This window comes from Penicillium atrosanguineum, assembly GCF_028827265.1.
Source record: "Penicillium atrosanguineum strain IBT 20685 chromosome Unknown utg000008l_segment0_segment0, whole genome shotgun sequence".
NCBI classification, from domain to species: Eukaryota; Fungi; Ascomycota; class Eurotiomycetes; order Eurotiales; family Aspergillaceae; genus Penicillium; species Penicillium atrosanguineum.
Window position 1 is genome coordinate 3,132,180 of NW_026623140.1, and position 26,374 is coordinate 3,158,553.

The 26,374-nt window shown below is 51.6% G+C and overlaps 9 protein-coding genes across 9 annotated transcripts; 5 read left to right on the plus strand and 4 right to left on the minus strand.

Moving 5' to 3' along the window:
* Positions 1 to 1,498: 1,498 nt before the first annotated feature.
* Positions 1,499 to 6,541, plus strand: N7443_010713 (uncharacterized protein; the record flags this gene model as incomplete). Its single annotated transcript, XM_056890769.1, has 4 exons — positions 1,499 to 1,819; positions 1,888 to 2,518; positions 2,567 to 2,617; positions 3,003 to 6,541. The coding sequence occupies 4 exons, from the start codon at positions 1,499 to 1,501 to the stop codon at positions 6,539 to 6,541; spliced, it is 4,542 nt and encodes a 1,513-aa protein (XP_056737260.1).
* A 1,256-nt stretch (positions 6,542 to 7,797) lies between these two features.
* N7443_010714 (heme-dependent oxidative N-demethylase family protein) lies at positions 7,798 to 9,984 on the plus strand (the record flags this gene model as incomplete). Its single annotated transcript, XM_056890770.1, has 5 exons — positions 7,798 to 7,863; positions 7,929 to 8,216; positions 8,627 to 8,960; positions 9,014 to 9,702; positions 9,754 to 9,984. 5 exons carry the CDS (start codon positions 7,798 to 7,800, stop codon positions 9,982 to 9,984), a joined length of 1,608 nt encoding a protein of 535 aa, XP_056737261.1.
* A 110-nt stretch (positions 9,985 to 10,094) lies between these two features.
* On the minus strand, positions 10,095 to 11,264 carry N7443_010715 (homoserine dehydrogenase; the record flags this gene model as incomplete). The annotated part of the gene is made up of 2 exons (XM_056890771.1): positions 10,095 to 11,173; positions 11,231 to 11,264. 2 exons carry the CDS (start codon positions 11,262 to 11,264, stop codon positions 10,095 to 10,097), a joined length of 1,113 nt encoding a protein of 370 aa, XP_056737262.1.
* Positions 11,265 to 11,698: 434 nt separating this feature from the next.
* On the plus strand, positions 11,699 to 12,775 carry N7443_010716 (CCDC174 family protein; the record flags this gene model as incomplete). Its single annotated transcript, XM_056890772.1, has 1 exon — positions 11,699 to 12,775. The coding sequence occupies one exon, from the start codon at positions 11,699 to 11,701 to the stop codon at positions 12,773 to 12,775; it is 1,077 nt and encodes a 358-aa protein (XP_056737263.1).
* Positions 12,776 to 13,797: 1,022 nt separating this feature from the next.
* Positions 13,798 to 15,723, plus strand: N7443_010717 (uncharacterized protein; the record flags this gene model as incomplete). Its single annotated transcript, XM_056890773.1, has 7 exons — positions 13,798 to 14,210; positions 14,262 to 14,786; positions 14,837 to 15,069; positions 15,118 to 15,229; positions 15,279 to 15,383; positions 15,432 to 15,613; positions 15,668 to 15,723. 7 exons carry the CDS (start codon positions 13,798 to 13,800, stop codon positions 15,721 to 15,723), a joined length of 1,626 nt encoding a protein of 541 aa, XP_056737264.1.
* Positions 15,724 to 16,414: 691 nt separating this feature from the next.
* nhp6 (high-mobility group nucleosome-binding protein) lies at positions 16,415 to 16,911 on the minus strand (the record flags this gene model as incomplete). The annotated part of the gene is made up of 4 exons (XM_056890774.1): positions 16,415 to 16,447; positions 16,501 to 16,625; positions 16,676 to 16,771; positions 16,848 to 16,911. 4 exons carry the CDS (start codon positions 16,909 to 16,911, stop codon positions 16,415 to 16,417), a joined length of 318 nt encoding a protein of 105 aa, XP_056737265.1.
* A 2,581-nt stretch (positions 16,912 to 19,492) lies between these two features.
* N7443_010719 (centromere protein H) lies at positions 19,493 to 20,341 on the minus strand (the record flags this gene model as incomplete). Its single annotated transcript, XM_056890775.1, has 3 exons — positions 19,493 to 19,862; positions 19,918 to 20,089; positions 20,170 to 20,341. The coding sequence occupies 3 exons, from the start codon at positions 20,339 to 20,341 to the stop codon at positions 19,493 to 19,495; spliced, it is 714 nt and encodes a 237-aa protein (XP_056737266.1).
* Positions 20,342 to 20,510: 169 nt separating this feature from the next.
* On the plus strand, positions 20,511 to 24,559 carry atg11 (autophagy protein ATG11; the record flags this gene model as incomplete). The annotated part of the gene is made up of 3 exons (XM_056890776.1): positions 20,511 to 20,578; positions 20,657 to 20,768; positions 20,834 to 24,559. The coding sequence occupies 3 exons, from the start codon at positions 20,511 to 20,513 to the stop codon at positions 24,557 to 24,559; spliced, it is 3,906 nt and encodes a 1,301-aa protein (XP_056737267.1).
* A 577-nt stretch (positions 24,560 to 25,136) lies between these two features.
* On the minus strand, positions 25,137 to 25,973 carry N7443_010721 (uncharacterized protein; the record flags this gene model as incomplete). The annotated part of the gene is made up of 1 exon (XM_056890777.1): positions 25,137 to 25,973. One exon carries the CDS (start codon positions 25,971 to 25,973, stop codon positions 25,137 to 25,139), a length of 837 nt encoding a protein of 278 aa, XP_056737268.1.
* Positions 25,974 to 26,374: the final 401 nt, after the last annotated feature.

Genomic DNA, 26,374 nt, shown 5'->3' on the forward strand with positions numbered 1-26,374 from the left:
GCCCTGTTCCTGAGGCTGTTTATATGCGACGGGGCTAATGTATAGATACCCGGGTTACGCCCAGGTAGTAAGTTAAATCAACAAAGGTACTTGATACGTCACCTCTGCAGGAGTCACTGGGGAAGCAAAGCTCAGTATATGCCCCCGGGCTGCACTTTAATGTTCGGTATTGTATTACCATAAATGGAGGTTGGTGTCTTGGGATAGGTACAGAGTAACGATCTAGGTATGCCAATAGAATGTTTGGTTTTTGCAGATTTGAAGTACAAGTGGAAAGGCCACGCCCCAGGATCGTCGGGGGCGCAGCTGTCTACATCGTCTACATATGTAGGAAAGCCAACATTTTTGGAGATCCTTCCCAAGCGTTGTAATGATCAGTGCCTGGGGCGGAAAAGCCTACACTAGACGAAAATAGAAAATATCACAAATCCACGTTGTGAGTACTCCAAGGCTGACATCACCCCATGATTGTGACGTAAGAAGACTTGACAGGTGCAGGACATGATGCTACCCAGGTCATTTCTAGTCTCGGGGTAAAACCGCGAGTGAGTATAACCCTTTTATGCATACGTGCTCCTGGTAGTTCTAAATATCTTCCTAGGCATTCACCTTTGCCCGGGTGGGTCTTTCGAGACCTCTTGTAAGTAGGTCTGAATAGACTGTTCCAAGTTATCGCCCTGGGTGTATTTCAAGAGTTGTTTAAGAATTTACCAAAGAACATATCTCGTAAAGGCCAAAAAGAGCATAAGAAGAGGGGCAGAGGAATGTGAATGTGCCGGTAGAGAGTAGAGACGGGAAGAACCAAGAACATGAACTACACTGCTCCAAGCTAGTTACAATCCTGGGACTGTACAGAATGACTGCAGATCAAGTCAATATAGATCGAACCGTGGGTCGCCAGTCACCTTATGTGGTACGCGTGATCCACGCGTTACGGCAGGTGTGACTACAGCAATGTCTTGTTTTTGGTTTGGCCCATGCAACCCCATCTGCATCTCATGCACCCCGGAAGATCATCACCGCTTGACCTTCCTCTTCTCATTTGGTACTCGAGTACCCTTGGAATCACACTTGCGAATTCTGTAGGTTCCTCGGATACTTTCACGCCCTTGACGCCCGGCCAATTCAAGAACCATACTACTTCCACACGGTATCACCTGAGATGACTCACCAGGCACCCAAGGCACCCAATTTCAGCCGAGCAACACCTCCGGGCGCATCTTGGCCTGGTTCCTGCAGCTAGGATCGTATACCGTGGCGCAGTCCCTCATCGATTTACTCAGCCCGTGGGTTGGGGCGTGCCGGGGAGACCCCGATTCGAGTCCACATAGTGGAATCTGCAAGCGGGCCGCCGACTCCACTCGACCCTGAATGTCATCTGAATGGGTCAGGGGAACAACATCAACATCACCTGCCTGCAGCCTGCCCTATAAAGGTCTCTCGCCGCTGATTTGCCATTTCCCATTTCCCCCATACTATGGCCTTGGAATAATCCAACATGTCCGACTCTCGACCCGTCAAGCCTTTTGGCTTGTCGCAGGTCTATGTGCCCCGCGGAGACCCCACCGTGGATATTGTGTTTGTTCATGGTCTAAACGGCCATCCCCACGATTCCTGGACCAGCAAGCCCAGCAAGACGGAGAAAGGCGGCTGTTTCTGGCCCGTGGATCTACTGCCCGAAATTCTTGCACCACTACGTCCTCGCATATTGACCTATGGCTATAATGCGAGCGTTGCTGCTTTTACTGACGGCGCGTCGCGGGACTCAATCGTCAGCCATGCAGAGACGCTGGCGTCCAATCTCGCTGCCAACCGAAATGTATGTGACTTTCATCCCGATCGTGTCTTCTGATCTTCTCTAATCGTCTCACTGACACTTCTCTATAGTTACGAAACTGCTCCGATCGCCCCATCATTTTCGTCTGCCATTCCCTAGGAGGCTTGGTCGTCAAACGTGCCCTCATCTATAGTCGGAGTTTATCGAGCGAGAAAACTGAACACCTGCGCTCCGTGTACGTGTCGACATTCGGCATCCTCTTCCTCGGCACACCCCATAACGGATCCGACATCGCGAAATGGGGGTTGTTATTGCACAACATCTGTACCGCCGTTCTCCCCAAGAAGGTTATGGAGGGCTCCTCGCAACTTGTGCAGGCCCTGCGGAAGGACAACGAGACCCTGCAGCACATCAATAGTCTGTTCGCCGATATCATGGGTCGCTTCCACATCTACTTGTTCCATGAGACTCGCTCTACAGATATGCGCGGAACTCGGGAGATTATTGTCGATGAGGCATCAGCTGCACCGTACATTGAAGGCGTGGAGCGAATGGGCATCGAGGCTGATCATAGCCACATGTGCAAGTTTGACGATGAAAACTCTCCGGGCTTTGAAGTAGTTGCCGAAGCCATCCTCCGATACTCCCGCCAGGCTCCCACGATCATTGCAGATCGTTGGGTGGAAGAGCACAAAACTCGTCTGCTGGAGAAGAAGGCAAAGGCTCGTGAGATTTATGACGGTAGATAGCCTTCCCCTGATTTATCCTCAACATCGCTGACCGTTACAGGTAGAGTAGATGATTCCGTCGGACGCAGTATGACGACTTCGAACTCGCCAGGTAGGGCTTCCCACCTTCTGCCATCCCCGGAAGAGTCAGTTACATTGAAGGAGTATGAGATTGAGGAGCCATCTATTTGATCTTTTTCCTTGTCTTGTTTTTTGGCGGGTAATTGTTCATTGCTCGAAGAGAGACCATGCTATCGGCACATGACTGTTACGAAACCGACTCTTCTTGCTACTTTTCAATCGTCTCTTCGTTCGACCAAAGCTTCTTGTGAATGTTCTTTCTGATCACATCATTCGTGCGTTTCATACAATATTTCATTTTATGTACTTAGCTTGACTTTCCAGGGTGGCTCCCGTCTCTTCCTTCAATATAGCTGATATCATCCATATTGCTCGAAATACCAAGTCAGACATCTGCTGACTGACTTTTACAATAGACTCTTCCCTGCTTACTCTGCCACTACAATCCATTACTGATGGTGGCCGCAACTCCCCAGTATCCGACATAGACCATAGCGGTGTCTTAACATCATCACAAATCTCTCATAGAGATCCACCGCTTTTCGTCGCGCCTCCGGGTTTCCATCCCAATGCAACTTTTTATGGAATGGAGAAGGAGTTGGAGGTGCTACATAGCCGCCTGTTCAAGGTTCGAACACGTGCAGATCGAACAATGGCCGTTCTGATCTCTGGTGTCCCGGGATCTGGAAAAACCCATCTAGCCCGCCAGTATGTCTTTGCACAACGCGAGAATTACCCCGGTGGTATATTCTGGATTGATGCAAAGTCCCGTGAGTCTTCATATAAATGCTTCTGGGAAATCGCGCAAGCAGCCACCCTGATCGACCACAAGGAGACTCATGACCCGGCGTATCAAAAGACTCAGTCCTATGTGAACGCTGTCCGGAACTGGCTTCAGACGCGTCATGAGTGGTTGATGGTATTTGATGGAGTCTCGTTTGATCATGATGATGATATCAATGAGTTTCGACCTTTTCTCCCCTGGAACAAGAGGTGCAGTATCATCTATACCTCGGTTGATGCCACGTTACGAAAAAAGCAACGTCTATACGAACCATACTGCCTCTCGATGCCTCGTATGCGAGTTGAAGATGCTTGCAAACTTCTGTTCAAAGATCTCGGAATCAAAAACGCCACACAGGAGCAGATTCATAAGGCCACTGAGCTGGTGGGATACTACGAATGTCTCCCACTTGCCATTCATGCCATCGGTCATCGTCTTAATGCCACGGGTAAGCCCATCGAGAGATACCGTGTCAAGTACCAAGTGACAGACAAGAAACTCGCCGAGCCATTCTTGGGCATCATGAATGATCTATACCGCTTGCACCACCGACAGGCTTTGAATCTGATTAATCTTCTCGCTTTCCTTGGCCACCATGTTCCGGTCGGCTTGATTAACCTCGGAAAGGGCGCCATGTCCGCCGAAAACGCAGAGATACTGTCCAGTGCTCAGATAGGAGAGGACCCGGATCTCGACACCACTCTAGGAACGCTAATTCACTACGGGTTGATCGAGAGGGCTTTGGATACTCAGACTTCATCCGTTCCGAACCTGTCCCCTCAACAGTCGAGTGATGACATGGGCATAGATGCCACACCAACACCCGGTATCCCAGGATTGACCGAGTCTATTGCTGAAATTAGCGCCGGAGGCTTCTTCTCAATTTACCCTGGCAGCTCGGTTGTTGACGTTGTCAAAATGCACAGCGTGGTGCAGCGATTTTGCCGAGATGAGCTCCGAATCAAGGACGAGGAGTACAAAGACGCCCTCAACAAGAATGATCCGGGATTATACGACTCGTGGTTGATTGTCGCCACACGATTTCTCTGCAGGTCTTATGAGGCTGCAAAAGAGAAGATGGCGCATTATCATGACTGCGGTCTCGTCCGTGACTATAGAGAATACGAGACTCACGCATCGAGCCTTGCTGAGCTCTTCCCCAAAAGATCAGCTATGAGCTCACATCCCTCCATCCTTCGAGAGGCGCGTGAATATCTGCGCCAGCTTATGAAAAGTGTAAGCAGCGAGATCGATCGCAGGTCTCCCAGCTCTTCCCAGGAGACTTCTCGCAACCAAAAGTCTGTTTTTGATAGATCAAGCAGCTCCTCATCTTCATTTCCTGAATCTTCGACCGATGAGGGTCTGTCACGTCAATCCACATTCAACTGGACTGACTCAGGATCTGCCCGTGCAGAATCACCCGAGCAAATCATGGTACCTCCGCGTTTCAAACTGGATCTGTTTCCTCCTCACATCTTCGGACAAGCTGGTTACGAGTCAGAAGAGGGCTACGAGACAGATGGAGAATCAAAGCAAGCTCCTCGAATCTCACCAGCACTTTCGCAGATGAGTCAAGCTACGGAAAAGCCGTCCCCGAAAACACAAAGCCCTCCTGCTCCAGCTGATGAAACGGAATGGAATTTGGTTGACCGACATTCTAAACCACGGGCAACAAGAGAGAGGCAGTCATTGAAGCGAACCCGAGGTATTCGTCGCTTGCGTGGAACCAAACCAGCCACTCCGTTGGTCAAAGTCTCAACTGTCCATGGACGAGGCTCTTCCAGTCGTGTGTTATCGGAAAATGGAAGCTCTTCGATCTTGGCTTCAGCGGCTGAAAAGGCGTTGGCTGACGTCCGGCGATATAGCAACGGCAGTGGAAAGTCAGCTACAGATGGTGTGAACACTACAACTTCAGCTCCAGCGAGTAAAGAGAATGTACCCACCTATGCGAGTGTGGCAGCTCGACGCATGCTAGAGGCAGATTTCCCAAGACGACCAGCCTCTATGCATCCATTACGAGGACAGGAATCAGCTCCAGGTCTACAGGTGAAGCTTTCTGTCGAATCACTTGATGGCCAAGCAGGCTATATATTTGCCTCTCCGCTCGCACATGAAGTGACAACCCATGAGCTGATGACTGAACCCTTGTCACGATCGACATACAGCGAGCCCGGGGGTGATTTCCTCGGTCAGCAGCTTCTACTAGATCTCCAGACTGCGCCTGGGTCCCGCATGGAGTCTCGTCGCTCGTCACTCGCTCACATATACGACCCTGTACGGGAATTGTCTGCCAGTACGCCTTCGCTCGTGCCATATCACCCTGCCCAAGAGCTGTCTGCCAGTACTCCTACTCTCATCCCATATCCGCCACCACCTCTACCGTATGATGAAGACATCAGTATCACTGTTCCACGTCAAAGAAGGTCAAGATCAAGGCCAGCTTCACGGCCAGCTTCGAGATCTCCCGCCGTGCCCCATCCGTCCGCGATCATGCCCGGGGCACTCCCTCTTCAAGTGACTCTCTCTGATGGTCCCATTCCACAAGTCCCCAAGCGTCCGGGTCCCGACGTTCTCACGCGCAATTCTTCTGGGTTCTCACACCAGTCCTGGGCCACAGAGCCAGTCCGTTACCCACCACGGTTCTCACCACCCCCGAGCTTTGAACAAACAAGTGCGATTATGCGTACTGCTACCCCAGGAATGGCGCAGAGCCAGATGGCCCAGCAATCAATGGCCCAATTGCAGAGTCTCCCCGGAGCTACCGGCTGGAACGGCGGCTCCTTCTCAGACAGCGCCCTCCAATCCGACGCACTATACCCACCCATCCCTCCATCACGCCCCAGACTAGGCTCGGTAGACGAGCGACTACGAGAGATGAGCCTAGCATGGACATCAGAGGTCGAACCTGCTCAAATTCTTCAATTTGGAGGACATCGCGTTGATGTGCGAGATGCACGCCAACGGCTACACGAGTCTGGCAGGCTCCAGGCTCCCCGTCATGTTTCTACTTATCAACTCTATCACCCAAACATTTCTGGGCCCTTGATTCACGAGGGGAACCATATCTATGCGCCCGCTCCGCCGCTAGAGTATTACGGCGGCAGGCGGCCACGGAGTGGTAGCTCGCCGCCTAAACCTGACTATGATGGGCTGGGTGTTCGTTTCTCATGAAGCTGGATCCTCGATGTTATTCATTTTTCTACTTATTATGGCATTTGCATACCGGTTTGATTCTATCTGTTATTATCCTGTTGTTATCTGCACGATTTGCATGTCTTGCGCGTTCGGAGTGGGCATCTTGCTGGTGGAGCTTGAGCTATCGGGGCTTTCATCGTTGTGATAGAAGCATAGAGGGGTTTGAGTCTGTGGGTGGTCTTGATTGAATTCTTGCGGTGTTGTGCATTGCATCTACATTTGAACTGGCGTGTTGCTCCACTTTATTGTTTCTATGCTTGCTCTCGGACGATATTTTTATTACCCCGCCGGACAAAATTAATATACCCCATACCAGACGGTATGTCTCTCTAATAGTCATTGTTTTTTGATTGTTATGATTTGCTCTTGATTTAAAGTCAGATCCATAAAAATTGAAAAACGAAGATTGAAAAAAAACGTCATTCCATACGATACCAGAGATATAATAGTAAGAACGCATAGCCGTGCCTATATAGCCTACTGGTCGGAGGCTTTTAGGGGAAATGCCTACCATATCGTGGAATTGCGTTTCTTGCAATAGATAAATTTAACGCCTCATACCATCTGCAAATTTCCCGCCCCAGTCAACCGATTTCGAAAACTACTGTAGTGCGGAGGCCCACGTTACATGTTAAATAGAACCGCCGTATAGCAGCCGCGGTGCTTACAAGTTGCCTAAACGGGATCTGCGTTCTGCCGGGCCACCCGTTCGTCGATTGCCGCGGTGGATCCCACTCATGCGACTTCAAGAGCTGTCCTTCCGGGCGACTGTCATTGTCCGTGTCTGTTACAAGCTTGACCTGCAACGATAACCCATAACCCCGGTACCCGACCTGCCGCGCCCCAACCTCCCTCGCTCCTGACACCGCCTTACTTCTTCACATCTCGACCAGCCCAGTCACCCAAGTCTCCAGATCGAAAAGACCGTGCAGAGAGGGGTGCGATCTCCGTTGATAGGTTTAGATCTCGTCACCTATTCCTGAAGCGCCTTTGGCTTTCTCTCACGTCGACTTAGACGACTGGGTTCGCCCGCTGATCATCCCATTACCCCGGATTTTGTGGAGGGGTGCCGCAACACGCCACACAACCAGCTCCGATATCCGCCATATCAAGCTTATGATCGATATCGTGGCCTGTAACGTATAAAGTGAGAGGTCTAGACCTCATTTCCGGCTTCAGCTCAAAAGAGCGGTGTTCATTGCCGCGAAGATCAGGCAACACCACACCGAACCATGGCGTGGTACTCCATCCTCCCGCCGCAGCTCACCCAGCTCGAGAGCTGGGCAGTGCGCATCTTCGTACGTCTGACTTCTCCGTAAATGGCGCCTCATTTGGTCCATTTCTAACACCGGCTTTCCAATAGCTCCTCCTCGGCATTATAACAATCTTCCCCTGGGCCGCGCTCATCGTCTTAGACGCCAGCCTCTGGCTCTACCGAATGATCATCTGGGAATTCCCATGGATTGGTGGACGCGCACGTGGCCAGCAGCGTCCCCGTGCACCGAGTCTGAATGAACGACTAGACGGACATCGGCGATCTTTCCGTCTAGGAAGCATGGAACCCGATGAAAGCGAGCGCGGGCGATCACGCGACGGATCACTGGATAGAACCGCAGAGAAGGAGAATGTGGTTCCTACCACAGACGCACGGGTACATTCCGGCAGTGGAGACGTGAAGCATAGGGCTGGACGAGCTTGATTTCCCCTTGCGATGATGCCTACGGCTTTTTTGTTTTCTTTCTACCATCCAAAGGTTCCCTGGTTTCATGTCATGGCGTTCTAAGGTGATTTGGTTTGTCGGGTGATACCCGTTTTCGGCAGTAGGGCAGACGTCCTCTGTATTATTCGGACGGTTGTCATTTGGTCTAATGTGAATATTCTTGTACTTCTTATACTTGATTAATAAGACGGATGAGTATAAGCTGGCGAAAGTGGAAGGTGGATGCGATATCATACCCCCTCTGCGGAGTCCGTGCGGAGTAGATGTCGGGACTGATAAGACGCGGATTCCGCTCGGTTTACTGGCATGGGAGTTGTGAAAGCTTCTGTGCAACTCTCTAGGATTCTCAAAGTACGGAATCTTTGAATAGCGCCTACTGGCACCTCGCAAAGATGGCGCATATCTCCTTAGAAGCCGAGGCAATGCCGCTTCGGATTATGACCCCTTCATTTCATTTTTTGTTGGGAGCATTGCTCATAGGATCATGTCTCTGGATCTGGCGATGGAGCCGACAACGCATTTTGACTCACAGCAAAACGAGTTCGAAGGTCCTGGCAAATGAAACAGATGGAAAGAATCCTATAATTGCGCCATTGGAAGAGTTCAACTGGGAGACTACCGAGCCTCCACAGTTTCGTCCATTCCGAGGAAAAGAGAAGTTCAACTTGACCATGGGTGATTCAATAACCCCATCAACAAACATAAAACCCAGGCTAATAGATCCTTAGCCCTTGAAAACCTTGAGCCATCCGAGTTATTACTCATAGACAAAACGTATAAAGACCGCCTCACTCTCCGCAAGGAGCTACTGCAGCAACACCACGATATAGTAGTCGCCGTCAACAGTGACGGCAACAAGATGACAGATACACTCATTCGTGCCGCTGTCAGCGAGCTATACACCTCCATGCTGGGCGAATATCTACCGACCCGATATCCAACCATGTTCAGGCTAGAAAACGAAGCCTTCGAAAACCTCGTCACAGGAGAAACCTGGCCAACAACCCTCACAGCAGAAACCCCAACTATTCAGGCACTAGAAATCCTCATGCAAACCATCGATGAAGATTTCCTTATCCTTTTACCCGAACTGTCGCCCTCATCGGCAGATCAGCCGAAATACATACTCCAAGCATATACAACCTGCTTCCCATCCGGATTCAACCCGCGTGAGAAACTAGGTCGACGACTCGCTGATATTCACGGCCCGGTACCTGGATATGCAGATAAAATAGAGCGCAGCATGGACCGCTTCTTTGCGCGGGTCGAGGTTGGGAAGTATGTGAAGCGTGTCAATTGGAGTATCACGACCGGCGCGCAGTTGTTTGCCGCGTTTGGAGAAGTTCATGGGCCGGGGGATATTTCCGAAGAGCCGGGATCGAAGGCTATGAAGCTGGATGATTTGGATCTGTATAAGGTATGTGAATGAAATTGGAAGGGGTTGGGGGAGCTATGCTGATATCTGTAGACGGTGTTGCGCTGTGAGCGACAGACTTTGCATCGCCTTCCTCGCTCTCGGGCTTTGGTATTTGCTTTTCATACTTATACGTATCCTATACAGAGGATTAAGGATGAGGGAATTGGTGAGGAGTTGGTAGTTGCTGTTGATGGGTTTAAGAAGGGGAATGTACCTGCTATGAACTCTTATAAGAGGGCTGATGTTTGGGGGAATGCTTTAAAGGAGTTTATGCGGTCTTGATGGGCGCATCTCACAATCGCGTCTTAAGAGCTAATGATTGGGAGTGTTTCTTGCTTCATAAGACTTGCAATCGTGGTATATCTAAACTTTTCTTATTAAACAGAAACTGCTTAGTGCAGACGCTCCATGACCTTGAGCAGGTCAGTCGACACACCCATAGCAGTAACCTCACCACCAGCACCAGCACCCTGCACAATAACAGGGTTGGCGCCGTACCGCTTGGTGTAAAAGCTGATGATGTTGTCACTGCCCTTCAGACCAGCAATGGCACTGTCCTTGTCGAAGTACTGCAGACCGACCTTGACGGCCTTGTTGGCAACGTCGATGCTACCGACGTAACGGACGACCTTGCCTTCCTTCTCGGCGGCGTTCTTGATGTTCGCCATCTGGGCATCGAACTCCGGCAGGCGGGTCATGAACTGCGAGATACCGTCCGCGGAGGAAGGCAGGGAGGCAAGCTCGGTGGGAATGAGGGACTCAATGGGGAAGGAGTCAGGGCGGGTGACTTCGAGGCCGGCAAGGCGGGCGAGGATGGTGAGCTTGCGCGCAACGTCCATGCCGTTCAGGTCATCACGGGGATCAGGCTCGGTGTAGCCGAGCTCCTTGGCCTGAGCCACGACGGCGCTCCACTGGGCGCTCGAGGAGCCTGAGGCGGGAGCAAATGTGTTGAAGAGGAAAGAGAGAGTTCCGGAGAAGACACCCTCAATGCGGGTCACCTCATCGCCGGTAGCAACCAAGTCCTTAAGGGTGGACAGAACGGGCAGGCCGGCGCCGACAGTGCTCTCGTGGTAAACAAGGGCCTTACCCTCAGCAGCGGAGGAGAAGATATCCTTCCACAGGGAAAGGTCATCAGAGAAGCCCTTCTTGTTGGGGGTGACGACGGAGACACCCTTCTTCAAGAATGTGGGGTACGAGCGAGCCAGGTTGATATCGGAGGTGTTGTCGACGAGGATAGCACGTCCAGGAGCCGCAGCGAGGTATGAGGCAATCTCCTCAGCGGGCAGAGCGCCAGCCTTGGTCAAAGAGGGAGCCGCCGACGCGGTAGCCCAGTCGGCCGCGGGGATCGCCGGCGAGTAGGCCGGTGCCGGAGCGAGGAGGGTCTGCGAGGAACGGGCAAGAAGGACGAGCTTAGGCGCATTGGGGAGACGAGCAAGCTGAGAGAGGAATGCGGTACCAACACCGCCGACGCCTGGATAGACTGGTTAGCACATCGATAGGAAATAAACTTCTGAGATAGAGTACTCACCAACGACGCCGAGATAGATGGGGGTGGCAGACATGATGGAGGGTCAATTGGTTCAACTTAGGTTTAGGGAAACGCTCAATTGAATGGCGCAGATATGAGAGAGATGAGAGAGATAAGTCTTCGGGAAATGTAAAGATTAAAATCGAGACAAATCGCCGAGCTCGTCATCTCGTGGGGTCCGCGGGGCAGCGCTGACTCAGGGCCGATTGCGGCCATTCGGAATGTTGACTTTGTACTTTCTACCTTGACTGGTGCATTGGTTGAACATAGTTCCTAAATAGGTCGGGGAAGATATTCAAAATGCGATCTAGATCACATCCTACCCGTACGCTTACTAGGCTACTACTACCGTAGATTATCTGAATTGATATTCGCCAGTAAACTCAGGCACCAATCCTTATCGCCTATCGCAATCGCAACCGGCCGACTTTCACTTTGTCGCAAGCTTCGAGAGCTACACACAACACTATGGCTTCAGATCACTCCTCGCTATACGGGAAGCGCCGTGACAAAACATCAAAATCACAAGACCTTCCATCGTCGTCTACGCTCGCATTCACCAGTCAACTCTCCTCCCTCATCTCCCAGAACTCCAACTCTTCGGCTCAGGGCCGTCAGCGACCATCCAAGAACCTCAAATCTGACATCTTCGGCAAACAAAACAAAGGCACAGAGAAACGTGCTGCTGCAGATCTCGAAGATGACGATCACCATGTCTCGAAGCAAGTCCATCAACGAAGCCAGGACATCGGAGGCATCGATGACGCCACGCTGGGTCGGTCGAAGCGCCGCATGGAGCAGAAGGTGCGCCAGTACGAGGACATGAAGAAAGGGTTGTATCTCGCAGGAAACAGTAGCGATGAAGACGACACACCTGGTGGTACCAAAGAAGATTACCTGTCGAGGTTGCGTCGCAAGGAGAAAGAGGGACTCGTTGATTTCGATCGCAAATGGGCGAACGAGGAACGCAAAAGAGAAGATGCATCCAATGACTCAGAGGATGAAGACGACGACAACGCATCTATCATCTCGTACGAAGACGAGTTAGGTCGCCACCGCCGCGGCACCAGAGCCGAGGCAGCTCAAGCTGTGCGCGCCAAGGAGGAAGAAGAACGTGGACAATCGATGCAAGAACGATGGCGACCGAATCGACCAGAGAATCTGATCTACGGCGAAGCAGTCCAAGCGGAGGCATTCAATCCTGACGCGAACATCGCATCACATATGGCTAATCTCGCTGCGCGCCGGGACCGATCAGCTACACCGCCGGATCAGAGGCATTATGATGCCGAAGCCGAAGTGCGTAATCGTGGAACGGGCTTCTATGCCTTTTCCCGCGATGAAACGGAACGTAAGAAGCAAATGGAGGAGCTGAAACACGCTCGGGAGGAGACACAGCGCCAGCGCGATCGACTGTCGGCGAGGGCTGCGGAACATCAGGCTACTCTCGATGACCGGCGGCGACAGGTCCAAGAGCTGCGGAGTAAGAGGTTGGCTGCGCGATTCTTGGGTGGCTTTACCGATACGGAGGCAACAAGCACATAAGGAAATGGGTTCTTTTGTACCTTTAGCGATATAGCATACTGGTAGCGGGTTCATACAAGCGAATTATGGTGTTTCACTCAGATCTCATATAGACGTCCTTCAGCCAGGGAATGGCTATTGAGAATGCGGGCCGTAAGATGTAGTATCCGTACGGCAGACTTGGGTTGATATTAGGCTGCTTGCTTATAGATACTAACTCGCGAGTCCTAGAGCTCCTCGGCTTCAACAGTCAGCCCGAGGAATTCAACCGCGAGTTGATCGTCTACTCCAAAAGAGTACTGTACTGGCGTTTATATAGAGAATCTAGACCATTTGAACCCACTAACCAGGATGTCTCTACTGCGACGCAGATATTAACCTGTGGGACAGTCTTCCGAGATGGTTCCTACCAAGAAAGGCAAGGCGGTGCCCTCCCAAGGCTGATAAGGCTGATCCACTCGTCTGCTCCGATGGGTCTTGGTGTTCTCTTCCAAAGTCAATTTTGGACTCGGGGGAAGGCAACAATACGCTCTGATCGCGCTAGGCGCCCCAAAAGTACAAGGACTGCACAGCCTCACTTTAGGGCCGTAGTATAGGCAGCACCGAAGCTCTTTTGCTACGTTGTGGCTTAGGGTGATCTATATAAGCTGAGATCTGTCTTCGAGGATTTCCCCATCCTTTGACTTCGTCAAGATGGCTGTTCACCGTGCCCTACTCCAAACCTTGATATGTGGGGAGGGGAAGCCTTGGTTCGAGAGTGGGGGAACCATAGATGCCAGGGCTGTCAAAACAATCACGAAGATACCCTGCTACACCTTGAAGCCAGAGCATAAGCAATGGCACAGTCTGATCGATGAGAACGACAAGATAGCTTGGAAGCCAAAACCTGGGTGAAAAGATCACCCCCCACCTCACACCACTGGCCCCGCCATTCCTGCACGACCACGTCAAAAGCGACAAGAGCCGCAACCTGCACGTGAGAAAACCGCCGATTTGTGTGCTCGCACTTTTCGTATTCTTTCCTCATCCCATGGCCTAACCTGATGGATCTGCGCTTGTCTGCCGATGAGTGCGAAGATGCGGCCGCCGGCTTCAGCACCTTCCGTGCCCCTCTTCCTGAGCACGCAACGGATGTGACGGCGCTTATGTCCGATTTCTATGCCCTCAGCTCAACTCTAGGCAGTTTGGCCGACCTGATCAAGGATACTCACTATCATCGCAATTGGCCTCTTGTCCAGGGCGATCTGGAATTGGTGCGCTTGAGCCTGAAATACACTATTGAGGATATCCTCGATTTCTTTGGCCGTCTCGACGGCGGTAAAGCCACCCAGGCGGGCTACAAGCGGGTTTGGCTGGATTTGACCCGTTTCTTCTGGGATGAGTCGCAGTATACACTGGGTACTCGCTTGGCGCAGTATAAGACGTTCCTGCGGGAGATAGGTGACTTGATGAAAGGGTAAGATACGTGGAAAGGAAAGGAAAAGACCATATACTGACTGGTATGAAGCCGTGGCCACGATCTACCACTTATCGCGGGGTATCGAGTTTCTATGAAGACCCTCATGGCTTCACAAGAACAACGTGTTGCAGCGCGCTTTGCGCGCATGTCCTTGGGTCGCAAGCCGCCTTCGAGCGATAGTACTGACCCTCCAAGCCCGGTCAGTGATCGCCGGCCACGCCGTCGTTCCTTTGAGCGTCCTCGCCCACCGCATTTATCCCCTCAGTCACCTCTCTCGCCTCAATCGCCAGCTTTCAACCCATTTTTCGATATACCTCCATCCGCACCGGAGGCACCACCCACGCCAGATGCGCCGAGTTCGATATTGACGGGATCTACGTCTGCCACCACGGCTACTAGCCAATCTACCCATTCTGATGCCGTTCAATACCATTGGATTAGAGAGGCATTCTCCAATTATGGATCCGGAACCCCAATCCCGGATACATCAGACAAGGCAGGGTGTTTCGGTGAGCCGCAGTCTGGAGTCAAGGCGGTACTCAAAGAGCAGGGTTTCGAGCAACTTCTTCAACTGTATGTAAGGTGCACTTGAGTATTCACTTGAATGCTAATATTACCAACAGCGCTTTCAACGACTCTTCCAATATGACTATATACTTCTTCCTGCGAGAAACAGATCACCGCGTGCGAATTGTCATTAAAGTTCCCCACCGAAGCAAACCCAGCGAGTACTTTTGCTTGCCTCTCAACATGCTAGAAATTCTTCGACAGGGTTCCTGTCTTCAACTGTGTCGGAGGCGACGTGGCGGAAGCGAGCTTATATTGTGGGCTACTCTCAAGTTCACGACCATTGAAAGTTAGTATCTCCTATTTGGGAGCTGTTTCATATCTAACTGTCGCATAGGCATGGTTGTATTCTTCACCACATTCTTAGCTCTCCGTTCCCAAGACTCGGGCCGACCTGTTGACCATATCCGGGACTATGAAATGGAAGACGAAGAAGAGCTTTACGGCGGGTGGGTTTGATCCGGTTCTACTTGGTATCACTTTACTGACCGCAACTAGCCAAATTATTGATGATACCTATCGACATGCTCTGCGTATCTACCAGGATACCGTGTCTGGAGCCATAAGGCTACAAGCATCTGTCCACCTGAGTGAAATGGATCGGTATGCTCATCTCAAGCACTATTATGAACAAATCTAATCTACCAACAGAACTCCCGTCTGGACCGCATTCGTCACTCCGCACCTCGGCCGACGCGGATGGCTTCGCCGTTTGGACCACCGCACGGTCTTGGTGCGCGAGTTGAGACCTATCATTCTGATGTCGGCCGAAGATTATAATCCTCCGGTGACCTCTCGGGAAGAGCATGTTTTGAAGTTTGCGTCGAGCGGCGGTGAGTTTCCTATTTCTGGACTGCAATTGATCATCCTCACTAATGACTGTGAAGATGCCGACGCGTTCCTGGGCGCAATGGAGGACGCAGCATTGTCGCTCCTTACTTAGGAAATTACTATCGAGTCTTATGAATCATGATTTATGCTGGTAATGATTGGCATGACGAATAAAAGTTGGGTTGGGGTTGCGATTGTTATATTGACGTCCGGTATACGCTCGGTGACTACACTTTTCAATGTTTGAGACAGCGTTTGTTGGAGCTGGCTTTGGGAATTGGATCCGGGGAATGATGTTCTCGGGACTTCACTCCATGTCTTGAAATGATACTACAAAATTTCTCTCTTTCGATTTGATGCTGACATCGTCCCCCCAACCTTGATTCGATCAAGAACGCACAAGGCGGGTGGCGTGAGCAACCGGAGATATGTACCCCGGACCACGATGGAGCTTGGACCAATCCTCAGCGTCACGACGTGCATATATTCAGGTACTACGAGAAACGATTCAGGGAAACATGTTTGGATTGATTAGACTAAGTATAAACCAGCATGCGTCGGAAATCCTACACGCCAGTCCGGCCATCTCTCCGCCGCAAGAGCAGCAAAAGAAGAATGAAGTCAAAAGAAAAGCCGTTCCCCATATCAAAAGTGACAAAGCCTCTCCGAGGCCATCATAAAGCAAGCAAAAACCACCGTGGAGACCATTCCGTTAAGCCCGTAAGTGATAAATCGAAACCGAGAAGAATTAGCGAAAAGAAACACAAACGCCGGCTGCGCAATCGAGAGTTGCGGCAAGGCGCTTAGGAAGACTCCTCCTCCTCGTCGTTCTCACCCTAGAATGAATGTTAGTCGGGAATTTATGTCTGGGTTGGGAGCTTGGACTTACGGCCTGGTACTTGGCCTTCTCTTCCTCATAGCGCTTCTTGTCGATAGCAGCCTTCTCATCGTAAGGCTTGCGCTCGGACTCGGTCAGAGCCTTCCACTTGTCACCGAGGCTCTTGCCGACCTGGCCTGTAGTGGGAATTAGCGGAGCACGAGTGCGCACGAGGGAATTGACTTACCGAACGTGATGCCGGGGTTCTCCTCGCGAACCTTGTCACGGTTGTCGTTGGCGAAGAACATGTAGGCGGACAGACCACGCTTGGGGGCGTTGGGGTCTGGAGAAAGTTAGGACCAATGCAAAAGCTCAGACCGCGCAGCTTGCGCCCGATCGGAATCGGGAAATCAACGTACCCTTCTTGCGGCGCTGGACCTTGGTACCCTTGCGGGTGGTAGGGGTGGTCTTCTCCTTAGGCATGATTGCTGTGACCAACAGTCAGTATTGGTGTTGACGGAGCTTAGTCGTGATATCGGTCGAACGTGACTTGAACGAAGTCGGGCACACGAATTGACAAAGCAACAGAGGGAGGCAACAGTAAGGAGAAGAACAGTAACTGGGACAAGTACAATGAGGCGACCTTCGTCGCGCGCGACAAAAAGCGACGCGCTGTTGGCACGCGCGACCAGGTTTCGACCGGTTCAACTCGGAAACACCTCCAAAAACTCGAGAAAAAAAATCATAACTCACATTTAAATTTGTTTTAGAAAGTGTGGGAAATTGACCTATTTGAAATAAAACAGGCCCGATTAGTATGGTGGTTCAACAAGGTCGAGAGTGCAGCGCGGCCGCGAGGTCGCGACATCGCGGTCGCGCGAAGGAAAAAAGAATCATGATGTTGCAAAAAGAGATCCAAGGTGAAAAAGAACGAGAAAAAAAAAGAGAGAATGGTGGTGGTGTTGAGAATGGGGAGTTCAAATGGCGGGTGTTGATATAGATGGGGGGATATGCAGTACCTGATTTGTATGGTCAAAAATAGATGGGGGAGGAGTTGGTAGTGTAGGAAGAAGAGAGAGAGAGAGAGAGGAGAGGGGGGCAGCGTAGTAGTAGGGGAAAACGGGCGAGAGGGGGAAAAGGGCAAAAGGGTGGGCTGCACAGCAAGGGCAGGCTGTTTGCTGACTGGGGGAATGTACCGTGTACCCTGTCATGTATGGGTAAACGTCTCTCGGAGTCCTCCAGTCTTTTGGCTTCACATTATGGCCTAGGGATCATATAGATCTCGGAACCCGTATTTTTGAGCACTTTTTCATCCTTCGTGCCCTCTTTTGACCCATCCTTCTTTTTTTCCCCTCTTCTTCAAGCTTTGTTGAAATGATCCTGCTGGGTCTTCAGTTCCCCTGTACGAAACGGTAACATACTTGAGCAATCTCGCGGTGGAGAAATACGCCTGATCCGTTCTCATAAACCGCGCAGCCGTCGTACCGAATACGCTGTAACCCATAGTAAAGTGACCTCCAGACGAGTACCCAGTACCCAGTCAATACGCATGCTACGATACTGGGAGCTCTTTTCGCCTCCGCACCGAGCTCATCGACGGTCAAATAGGGAATGAGATGGAGATGGAAGCTGTAGCTATGCTGCAGGTTCCTTTTGAATAATCCAATTCTTTTTGAAAGACCGGTCAAGAATTCGTAGGCTTTGTCGAAAGGAAGTCGCCAGGTAAACACCTGGCTAAAGCTCGTACCCAGCTACCCTCACGGGCTTACTGCAAAACCTCTGTTACAACAATTATGCCCCAGCTACGGAAAAATTGCGATTGCGCAATGGTGGCCAGGTGTCCTAGCTGTACTGGCAATAAGCCCGAGACTACGAGTCACCTCTGTATCGACCTTGGATCAATGTATCCGTGCTCCGGCTAACTCGCCTTTTTCCAAGGCAAGTGCGCCTGAGCTCCGAAAACGACCTGTTGGGGGGTACACGGTACCGATTACGTCCCGACTGGACCATGTAATGGCGCAGCTTCCCCGGGCTAGCTCAAAGTAAGGGCTCCCCGGAAACGCAACTGCTGGAGCGTTGCTCAATCATAAGCGTGGCGTGCCCTTTTGGAGCAACCACCGATTGGAAATACGGCCATACCTGGGTATCTGGGTACCCAGGTACCCAGCATCGGATTATCTCCCCGAAGAAACCAAAGCAGACGCGGTAATGGCGACACGATACCATTAATAATGAACGCGGCCGCTTATCGGTGTGGTTATGTCCCGAAGATCGCGATCCAAGTTGCTGGGTCAATCAGGCTGGGGCGAATGGGTCTGACTTGAGATCAGAGCTCAATGGACCGTGTTAATCACAAGGCGGCGCGTCTACAAGTTCCTCGGCATCTTCAAACACAAGGTACAAGCTCCGAGGGAGCTGTCCGTCATGTTGTGAGTGGAGTCTGCGGGCTATTTCCTAGTAGGAAATACATTCATGCAGAAGCACTATAGTGCCAAAGTGCAGCCGTGCAGACGTTCAGAGCAAGGGTACATACTTTTTCCCCTAGAGAGTTGCAACATTCCGGTACATCGGCTACACAGCAAAGTACCGCCAGTACGAGGTACTGCCCATACTCCCCGTACCGTAACTTACAAGTCGTCCACTTGTTCCGAGAGGAGAGCGTCATAGAGTCCGCCCGTCGCGTCGTATTGCTCTTGCACCCGTGTATTTCTTGCAATACTCGACCGGTTTCCACGGCCACAGCTCTGTTGACCACAGAAAATCTCGCTCTAGTTACGTATTCAGCTGGCTTTGCGACCTTTGGGAACTTCTCAACAGTCCTAACTGGTGCACGCCCAGTCCACCGTACACCTTGTTCGTCCTTCCACTCCGTCATTGCGGGTGCGGTGATGAAAGGCGTGGGTCGAGGTCTTACTCGGCCACACTCAAGCCTGTCCTATTATTATCCTAGCTTGGCAGCGCCGAATCGGTAAAATCATCCATAAAATCAACCTTAATGAGTTGGGTATAGCGCCGTGTGCTCCAAATCCCCAGGGTATGGCCAATCAAAACATCCAGACGCGTCTCAGTCATCACTTTCGTCAAGAACCAGAGCTTGAAGCTTCTCATCTACAGCCCAGTTGAGCCCGCTGCCAACCACCATAGCACTGGCAACGCTCTTCATAATCTCCCACTGTGCCTTGCGCTTCTTGAGTTCGGCTTCAAGTTCATCCAGCTGTGATGCAAGAGTTGCGTCTTGCAATCTCTCCCGCCAGGAGTCATCCTGACGCGTGAGCTCAAGGAGCTCGCGCACTAGCTCCTGGTTCTCTTTGTTGATTTGTAAATTCTCCACTTCAAAGTCCGACAGCTGTCTTGATATTGAGTCGTGTGCAGATGCGAGGTTCTCATGTGCAAGCGCAAGCACGTCGCGACGGTTGACAAGGCGGAGTAAGGCCCTGTGCGCCCTTCATGAGACACAAGGAACAATTAAAATGAACAGGGGTCACAAACCGTTCGGGAGGGCTAGTAGTTTTCAGATGAACGGCTTTAAGGATGGGATCAGTCATGAGGATGATACGAGCGGCCTTCCTCCTGACGGTGTAGGTAGATCGCGCGTCTAAGAACTCGCGTTCAGCGATAGCGAGCTGTTCTTCCGCATTATCACCGGACAGTGACTCGAGCTCTATGAGAAAGTCAGTCACATATAAGTTTATATAGCGTAAAAGACAGGGGAAAAAAAAAGCAAGGCAAGACAGCACGTACCTTGCTCCAGCAACGCCTTCTCTAGCCGCTGTTCCTGGATCTGGTTGGCAAGCTGCAGGGCTAGAGCTTCTTGGTCGGAGAGCGGCGCAATATCGCGAGAATCATCTGCAGCATAATCAAGGAGGGTTACCTCACCCGGTAGCAGGTGAGCCGGGCCAAGTTTTGCAGCCATGGAGGATCTCGTGAATCGCGCGCGTGCTTGTGATATGGCGCGGGAGGCGGTGGAGTTGTCGATCTGACCGAGCTTCCCTGCCTTACGGAGTACTTGCTCTCCTCAAAGCCTATCCCCTTCCACTTCTCTGGTATTTCGAGCTTCTACGCTCGGCTAGTGAGGAGGGGGAATGTCGTTACACATTTATATTGCTCACACTGGTGAGCATTTACTAGCTGATCCGGTTGCCTTTGCCTCGTATGCTTCCCCGTAGAGACGACGGAGTCCCTTCGCTTCCAGGCTTCGCGCATGCATGCTGACACTGCTTGTTCACAGCCCAGATGCACTCAAATTATGGATCGTCCGAAGTACGTCGATTCCACCTGCTAGGCAGATCTTGATGACTGCCCGCGGCAAGAATGTCAAGACCCAGACTCTGGCCACCGAGGTATGAAGCCATCCCCTCTCGACATACAAGTACGGCGATACTGAAACACTCTACGAATACTCCAGTCCGAGATTTTTGTCTATGACCGACAATATGTGAGCGAGCCTGGCGAGATCGAGCTTCCGGAGCTACCTCCGCCCGAACCCTTTCAACCGAGCAACCCTCCGGCGTCCCTCACAAACCAAAACGACCTGCAGGCATGGCGGGACCTCTTCATGACAAGACGGAGCTGGGCTCTCGACTTGTCCAGCCGTTGTGGAAATATCAATAAGAGCATACAGGAGCACAACGAACGAACTAATGTCATCAATCGCGCAGTTGGCGTTGCCCTCGAGAACCTGAAATCCCACGTGGGGACCCTCGAACATCGATTTCAAGAGACACAGGAATGGGCGAACAATCTTTTGGAAGAGCAGCAGTCTGCCCTGGATGGCTGGCATACGGCTCTGGAGACGCTAGAGAAGATCCCGGCTCGGAAAGACTCCCCTCTCATCGGCCGCCCATCTACACCCAAGATGGACAAAGACCGGCCTACTGGGACTCTTCGTGACTTTGTTGATGTCAACGAGGTCCAGCGAGCTGGATTGGAGGCTGCATCTGCATCGCCACGCTTTGCTGGGCAGGTCCAGGACATCGAGAACTCGGTCAGCGGCATTGCATCGGACACCCAACAACTGATTGACCAGGTAATAACGTCACCCGGTGAGGGAGATGAGAGCTTGCTTGAGGAGGTGGAAACGATTGCAAAGAAGATTGGCTCCGACTATGAACATGTCCTCAGCCTTCCGAACAACCAAAAGATGCTCGCGAATGTCTCTAGGCTTGCCCTCAACCACACCCAAAATCTTCTTCCGTCGCTGTTGGAACTCGCCGCAGATATGCAGCAGACCTTGGAACAAGCTGTGTGGCGCCGCGGTGCCGCAGAAAAGACGGCTCTCCAGCACATGCGCACAATTTCCTTTATCACTTCGCGATTGGCCAGTGCTCACTCCCGGTTGGTCAATTTGGATGTGGATAGCAATGCGTTTGATGTCATCTACAGTGTCTTTCAGATGCCAATGCTTTATGGATCTATCCTAATTGAGTCGGTGCGACGTCGGGAATGGAGTGACAAAATCAAGGCCGACTCCCTGACTTTGGCCGAGGAGATGGCTGTATTGAAAGATGAGGAACAGCGTCGCCGGAAAAAATGGCTGAAAACCATGGGGGATGTCATCTCATCTGCAGACTCCTCTGCTCCCGGGATCGAAATTAACCTACAAGGGCAAGATGATGAATGGCCCGAAGTGAACCGACAAGAAATCGAAGCCTATATTGAAGACTTACGATCAAAGCATTCCTTGAATAACATTGCGGGGGACTTATCTCAGCAGTTCAAAGAATTGGATGCCCCCACTCGTCATCAAAGACGACGTGCGAAAGCATTCAAGAACGGCAGTGTTTTTGATCTGGGTCGAAGCTCTATATTACTACGCGGCGATGACATGGTTCGGAGTCTTCAAGAGGAGAAAGCGAAGTTGGAAGATAGGCTCAAAGGTTCGGATAGCCGGATTCGCAAGCTGGAGGATCTGCTTCATCGCCAAAGCCATCTCAGTCGCCCGTCCAGTGGCAATTTCGGATCTGAATATCCTAATCCTCCGGGATCTCCACACCCGGATACTTTATCACGACGCTCTTCGGTCTCATCTAGACGTGTTTCCATGACCCAGTCCCCGGAGGATAGGGCACTCGTCCAACGCATCGTTACGCTTGAGGCGGAGCTGGCAGCAGAAAAGGAGAACGTTCAGAGACTCCACAAAGAAGCACACGCAGAGCGCCAAACCAGCTCTGACAAGTACCAAGAAGCTCAATCTACCAAGAAAGATCTTATTGGGAACCTTGAAGCACGCCAGCGTGAGTTTGAGGATGAACGCAGATATCTCGAGTCAGAGGTGAAGAAGTTCAGGCTCCGCAATGAAGAAGTCGAGGAGGAACTCGACAGACTCATGGACGGTCGTGACCATGAGAAGCAGGAAACCGATGAACGCATCCACCAACTCGAGGCTGATCTGGAGGGTGCTCAAGCTATCTCTGCCGAGGATGCGCGCAGGGTGGATGACCTGAATGAACGCATCCAATCCCATGAAAACAAGGAACGCGAGCTTGAGACGAAGGTCAATGAACTCGAGCACCAGCAAATCGGTTGGAACCAGAAAGACCAGGAAAACTACAACTCTCTCCAGGCAGCCTTCATGAGCTTGTCTCCCGGGGGTGCTGTGCCCGAAGAAATTCCCGGTGTTATCAAAGCCATTGAGGTGCTTTCTGAAGGGCTCTCAATCCATGCTAGGAATGCCGAGGATAGCGCGTCCAAGGCGCTGGCCGAAAACAAGACCCTTGATGAACGAGTCAAACAACTTGAGTTCGAAGCAGAGGAGCACTTCAAGAACTTTGAGGAACATGAAGCTGAATTGGCTCGCCTTAACAAAGAGCTTTTGCAAACCCGAACGGGGCTTAACGACGCAAGAGCCGAGCTTGAACAGGAGCGTTCGAAGCTGAGCTCATTGCAGTCACAATCACCAGAAGGGGAGAGCGGCACTGAGGAAGGGCGGAGACATGCAGACCTTTCGCAGAAACTGGCCGATACCGAGTCACGGGCAAAGCGCTTCCAGGAGAGAGAACTCGAGTGGGAGAAGAGATTCGAGGCACTCTCGCAGGCAGAGCGACAGGCTGTGGCTCGCTTCGAGGCTAGAGGAGCCAAGTCTCACGATCTTTCTAGGCAACTTTATTGGCAGATTGAGAAGCTAGAATGGGTGCTTGAGCAGCTAGGCTTCGCAATCATCCAGCAAGATGGCCATCTTGTTGTCCAGCGAGCTTCCAAGGTCAATGCCATGTCTGGCCTCGGGGAAAGTCTAGCCCAGTCTGGCATTGTTTCTGTGAAACCTGATAACTCGCTACTCGGCTGGATGCAAGCCGAGACATTAGAAGAGGAGGAGGCCAAATTCTCTATTTTCATCGAAAGCTTGTCTCACTTCGATGTCTCTATATTCGGCGATGCGGTCATCAAACGCATGAAGGACATTGAAACCCTTGCCCGGAAATGGTCGAAAGAGGCGAAAACATACAAGCCTTACCGGGACAAGTATCATCGGGTCCAGAGCGAAGCTCATGAGAAGATTGCCTATCGGTCCTTCAAGGAGGGAGACCTGGCATTGTTCCTGCCAACTCGCAATCAAGCCATCCGTTCTTGGGCTGCTTTCAATGTCGGTGCACCGCATTACTTCCTGCGCGAGCAAGATACCCACAAACTCCAAGCACGAGACTGGCTTCTTGCCCGTATCAACAAGATTGAGGAGCGTGTGGTTGATCTCTCAAGGTCTTTGAACGGCGTTGGTCCTGACCGACGCTCCCTTGGCGATGCCAGCGATGGCGCCTCGCTACTGGAAGACGAGAACCCCTTCGAGCTTTCCGATGGTCTTCGCTGGTACCTTATCGATGCGACGGAAGAAAAGCCCGGCGCGCCTGCTACTCCCGGGATCTCGAAAAGCACTGTCGCGTCTGCAAATGTCGACGCCAAAGGCAGTATCCGCGTGAAGCGCCCAAACGAAGACAGCACCGTCGCCCAGACTTTGTCAAGAAGTCTAGACAGCCGCCGCGACAGTTCCAACTCTAAACGAGGTACTCCCACGCCCTCACAAAGAGCCAACGACTCAGCTACAGATCTCGTCCGTGCTGAGGCCGACGCCAGCTCCCAGCCTCGAGAGGCTGATCCGATATTCGACGAGGTTCGCCGCGATCTGCTCTTTGGCCCGTGAAAAAGTACTACTTTTCCCGGGTGCTCTCTCTGCACCGCAGGCTAACGTCTTCTGTCTAGGATCGTACGTCTGCCTCGTTGCTGCAGCCACGTCCCGACAGCCTCGCCACGTCACCAGCGTCCCCTCCGTCGCGGTCGACATCTACTCGAAGGGGTGGTCGATCGCGTCCTTGGGAGAAACTGTGGTCACTCGATTATCGGCATGAAGATGACCCACGGAGGAAGTGATTGCGGGTGTGATTTGGCATATTGGATTGCTTCTTTTCTTCTCATCTTTTTATTTGCGTTTTTAGATCTCCAAACCCCGCGGGTCAGCGGTGGGAGGCTCGATATATGTCCCTTGATGGGATTTACCTGAGATACCCAGCAGTATGAATGATACGTTGCATTTTTTTCGATTTTTTTTTCCCCTGGTGTTTCATAAGATGACTGTATTGACATCTACACTCGGGAAGTAGGGCTACGAAGAGCAACTACAACCCTTAGCCGGGTGGAACACAGCAACAGCATGGAAATGTTTAAAAAAAACCCAATAAATTCGCTGAATAAGAAGCAGAGCTATTCAGATTGGCGAAATGTCATGTCTCCTCAATATCGATACCCTCCATACCACCCAAATCATCCCAGAAGCCACTGAAATTGACATTCTCCTCCTCAAACATTTGTTTCGCTTGGAGCATAGCAGACTTCTGCCTCGCCGGAGTAAACCCACCAGGCTGCGAGCTTTCCCACTGCACCATTTCAACCCATCGGAAAAACAAATCCTCCTTCCCCATCTCAGTCAACTTATCCTTATATGCAAGGATCTGATCCCGTTGCTCAGACCGTTGCCGTCCAACAGGCGTGTTCTCATCTCCAACACGCCAAATCAACCAGCCATCAGTATCAGTATGGACCAGCACAGCCGTCCGGAACTCATCCAGCTGCACACCGTCACCCTTGCGAATCCGATCGACCAGACCATGCGCACAGATCATAGAAGCGTAGTCTAGATCCCAGTCCGCGTCTACAAGCAGATATCCCGTCTTTCCGATCCGCTCGGGCGTGACAGCCGCAACAATCTTATCACGCATAGCCTCGTTATCACGAATCCATTTATTGCGCTCGAGCTTACTGCTCCAGCTGCTTGCACTGCGGCGGACGATAATTTCACGGTCGCGGAACCCCACGGCACGGCGCCAGCGCACGGGTCCGAGGACGAAATTAAATGGCCAGGATAGGAAGAGCGTCACGAGGAAATAGTCGATGAAGATGGCGCCTGTTCGACGGAGAACGAGGGCTGCTTGTTGCATCCAGGACACGGTGGCTGTGTCTATGCTTAAAGCGCTTTGGAGTCCGAATAGCGCCTTGACGAGCGCTGGGTATGTGCTAAAGGCCATGTAGACGCGGACGGCGATCACGACGGCGACCAGCATGTTGACAATTGATGGGACGAGGAAAGTCTGCCATTTTTGGTCCGTGTGTGTAGTGTCGATGTGTACAAGGTATACTTCTTGTTGGGAGAGTGGCTCGACAAAGGGGTTTCAGGATCTCCGGGGCGTTGGTGAAGGGTGGGATGGGGCCGGATGTTGGTGTTGAGGTGCCTGAAGACGGAGAAGGTGTCTTCTTGCGACGAGAGGATTTGCCCATTGTGTATATGTTGTGTTTTGAGGTAGCTTTTGAGCTGTCCTGGGGTTTTGTATTGTGTTTCGGGTTGATCACAAGATCACATGTCACAAGTCACGGGTGACGTTCTTGTGATTCGAGTTTAGCAAAAAGTAAACAGCAGAAAGTAAAAAAGAAGTCACGTTCGTCAAGACGATGAGAAGTGGTCAAG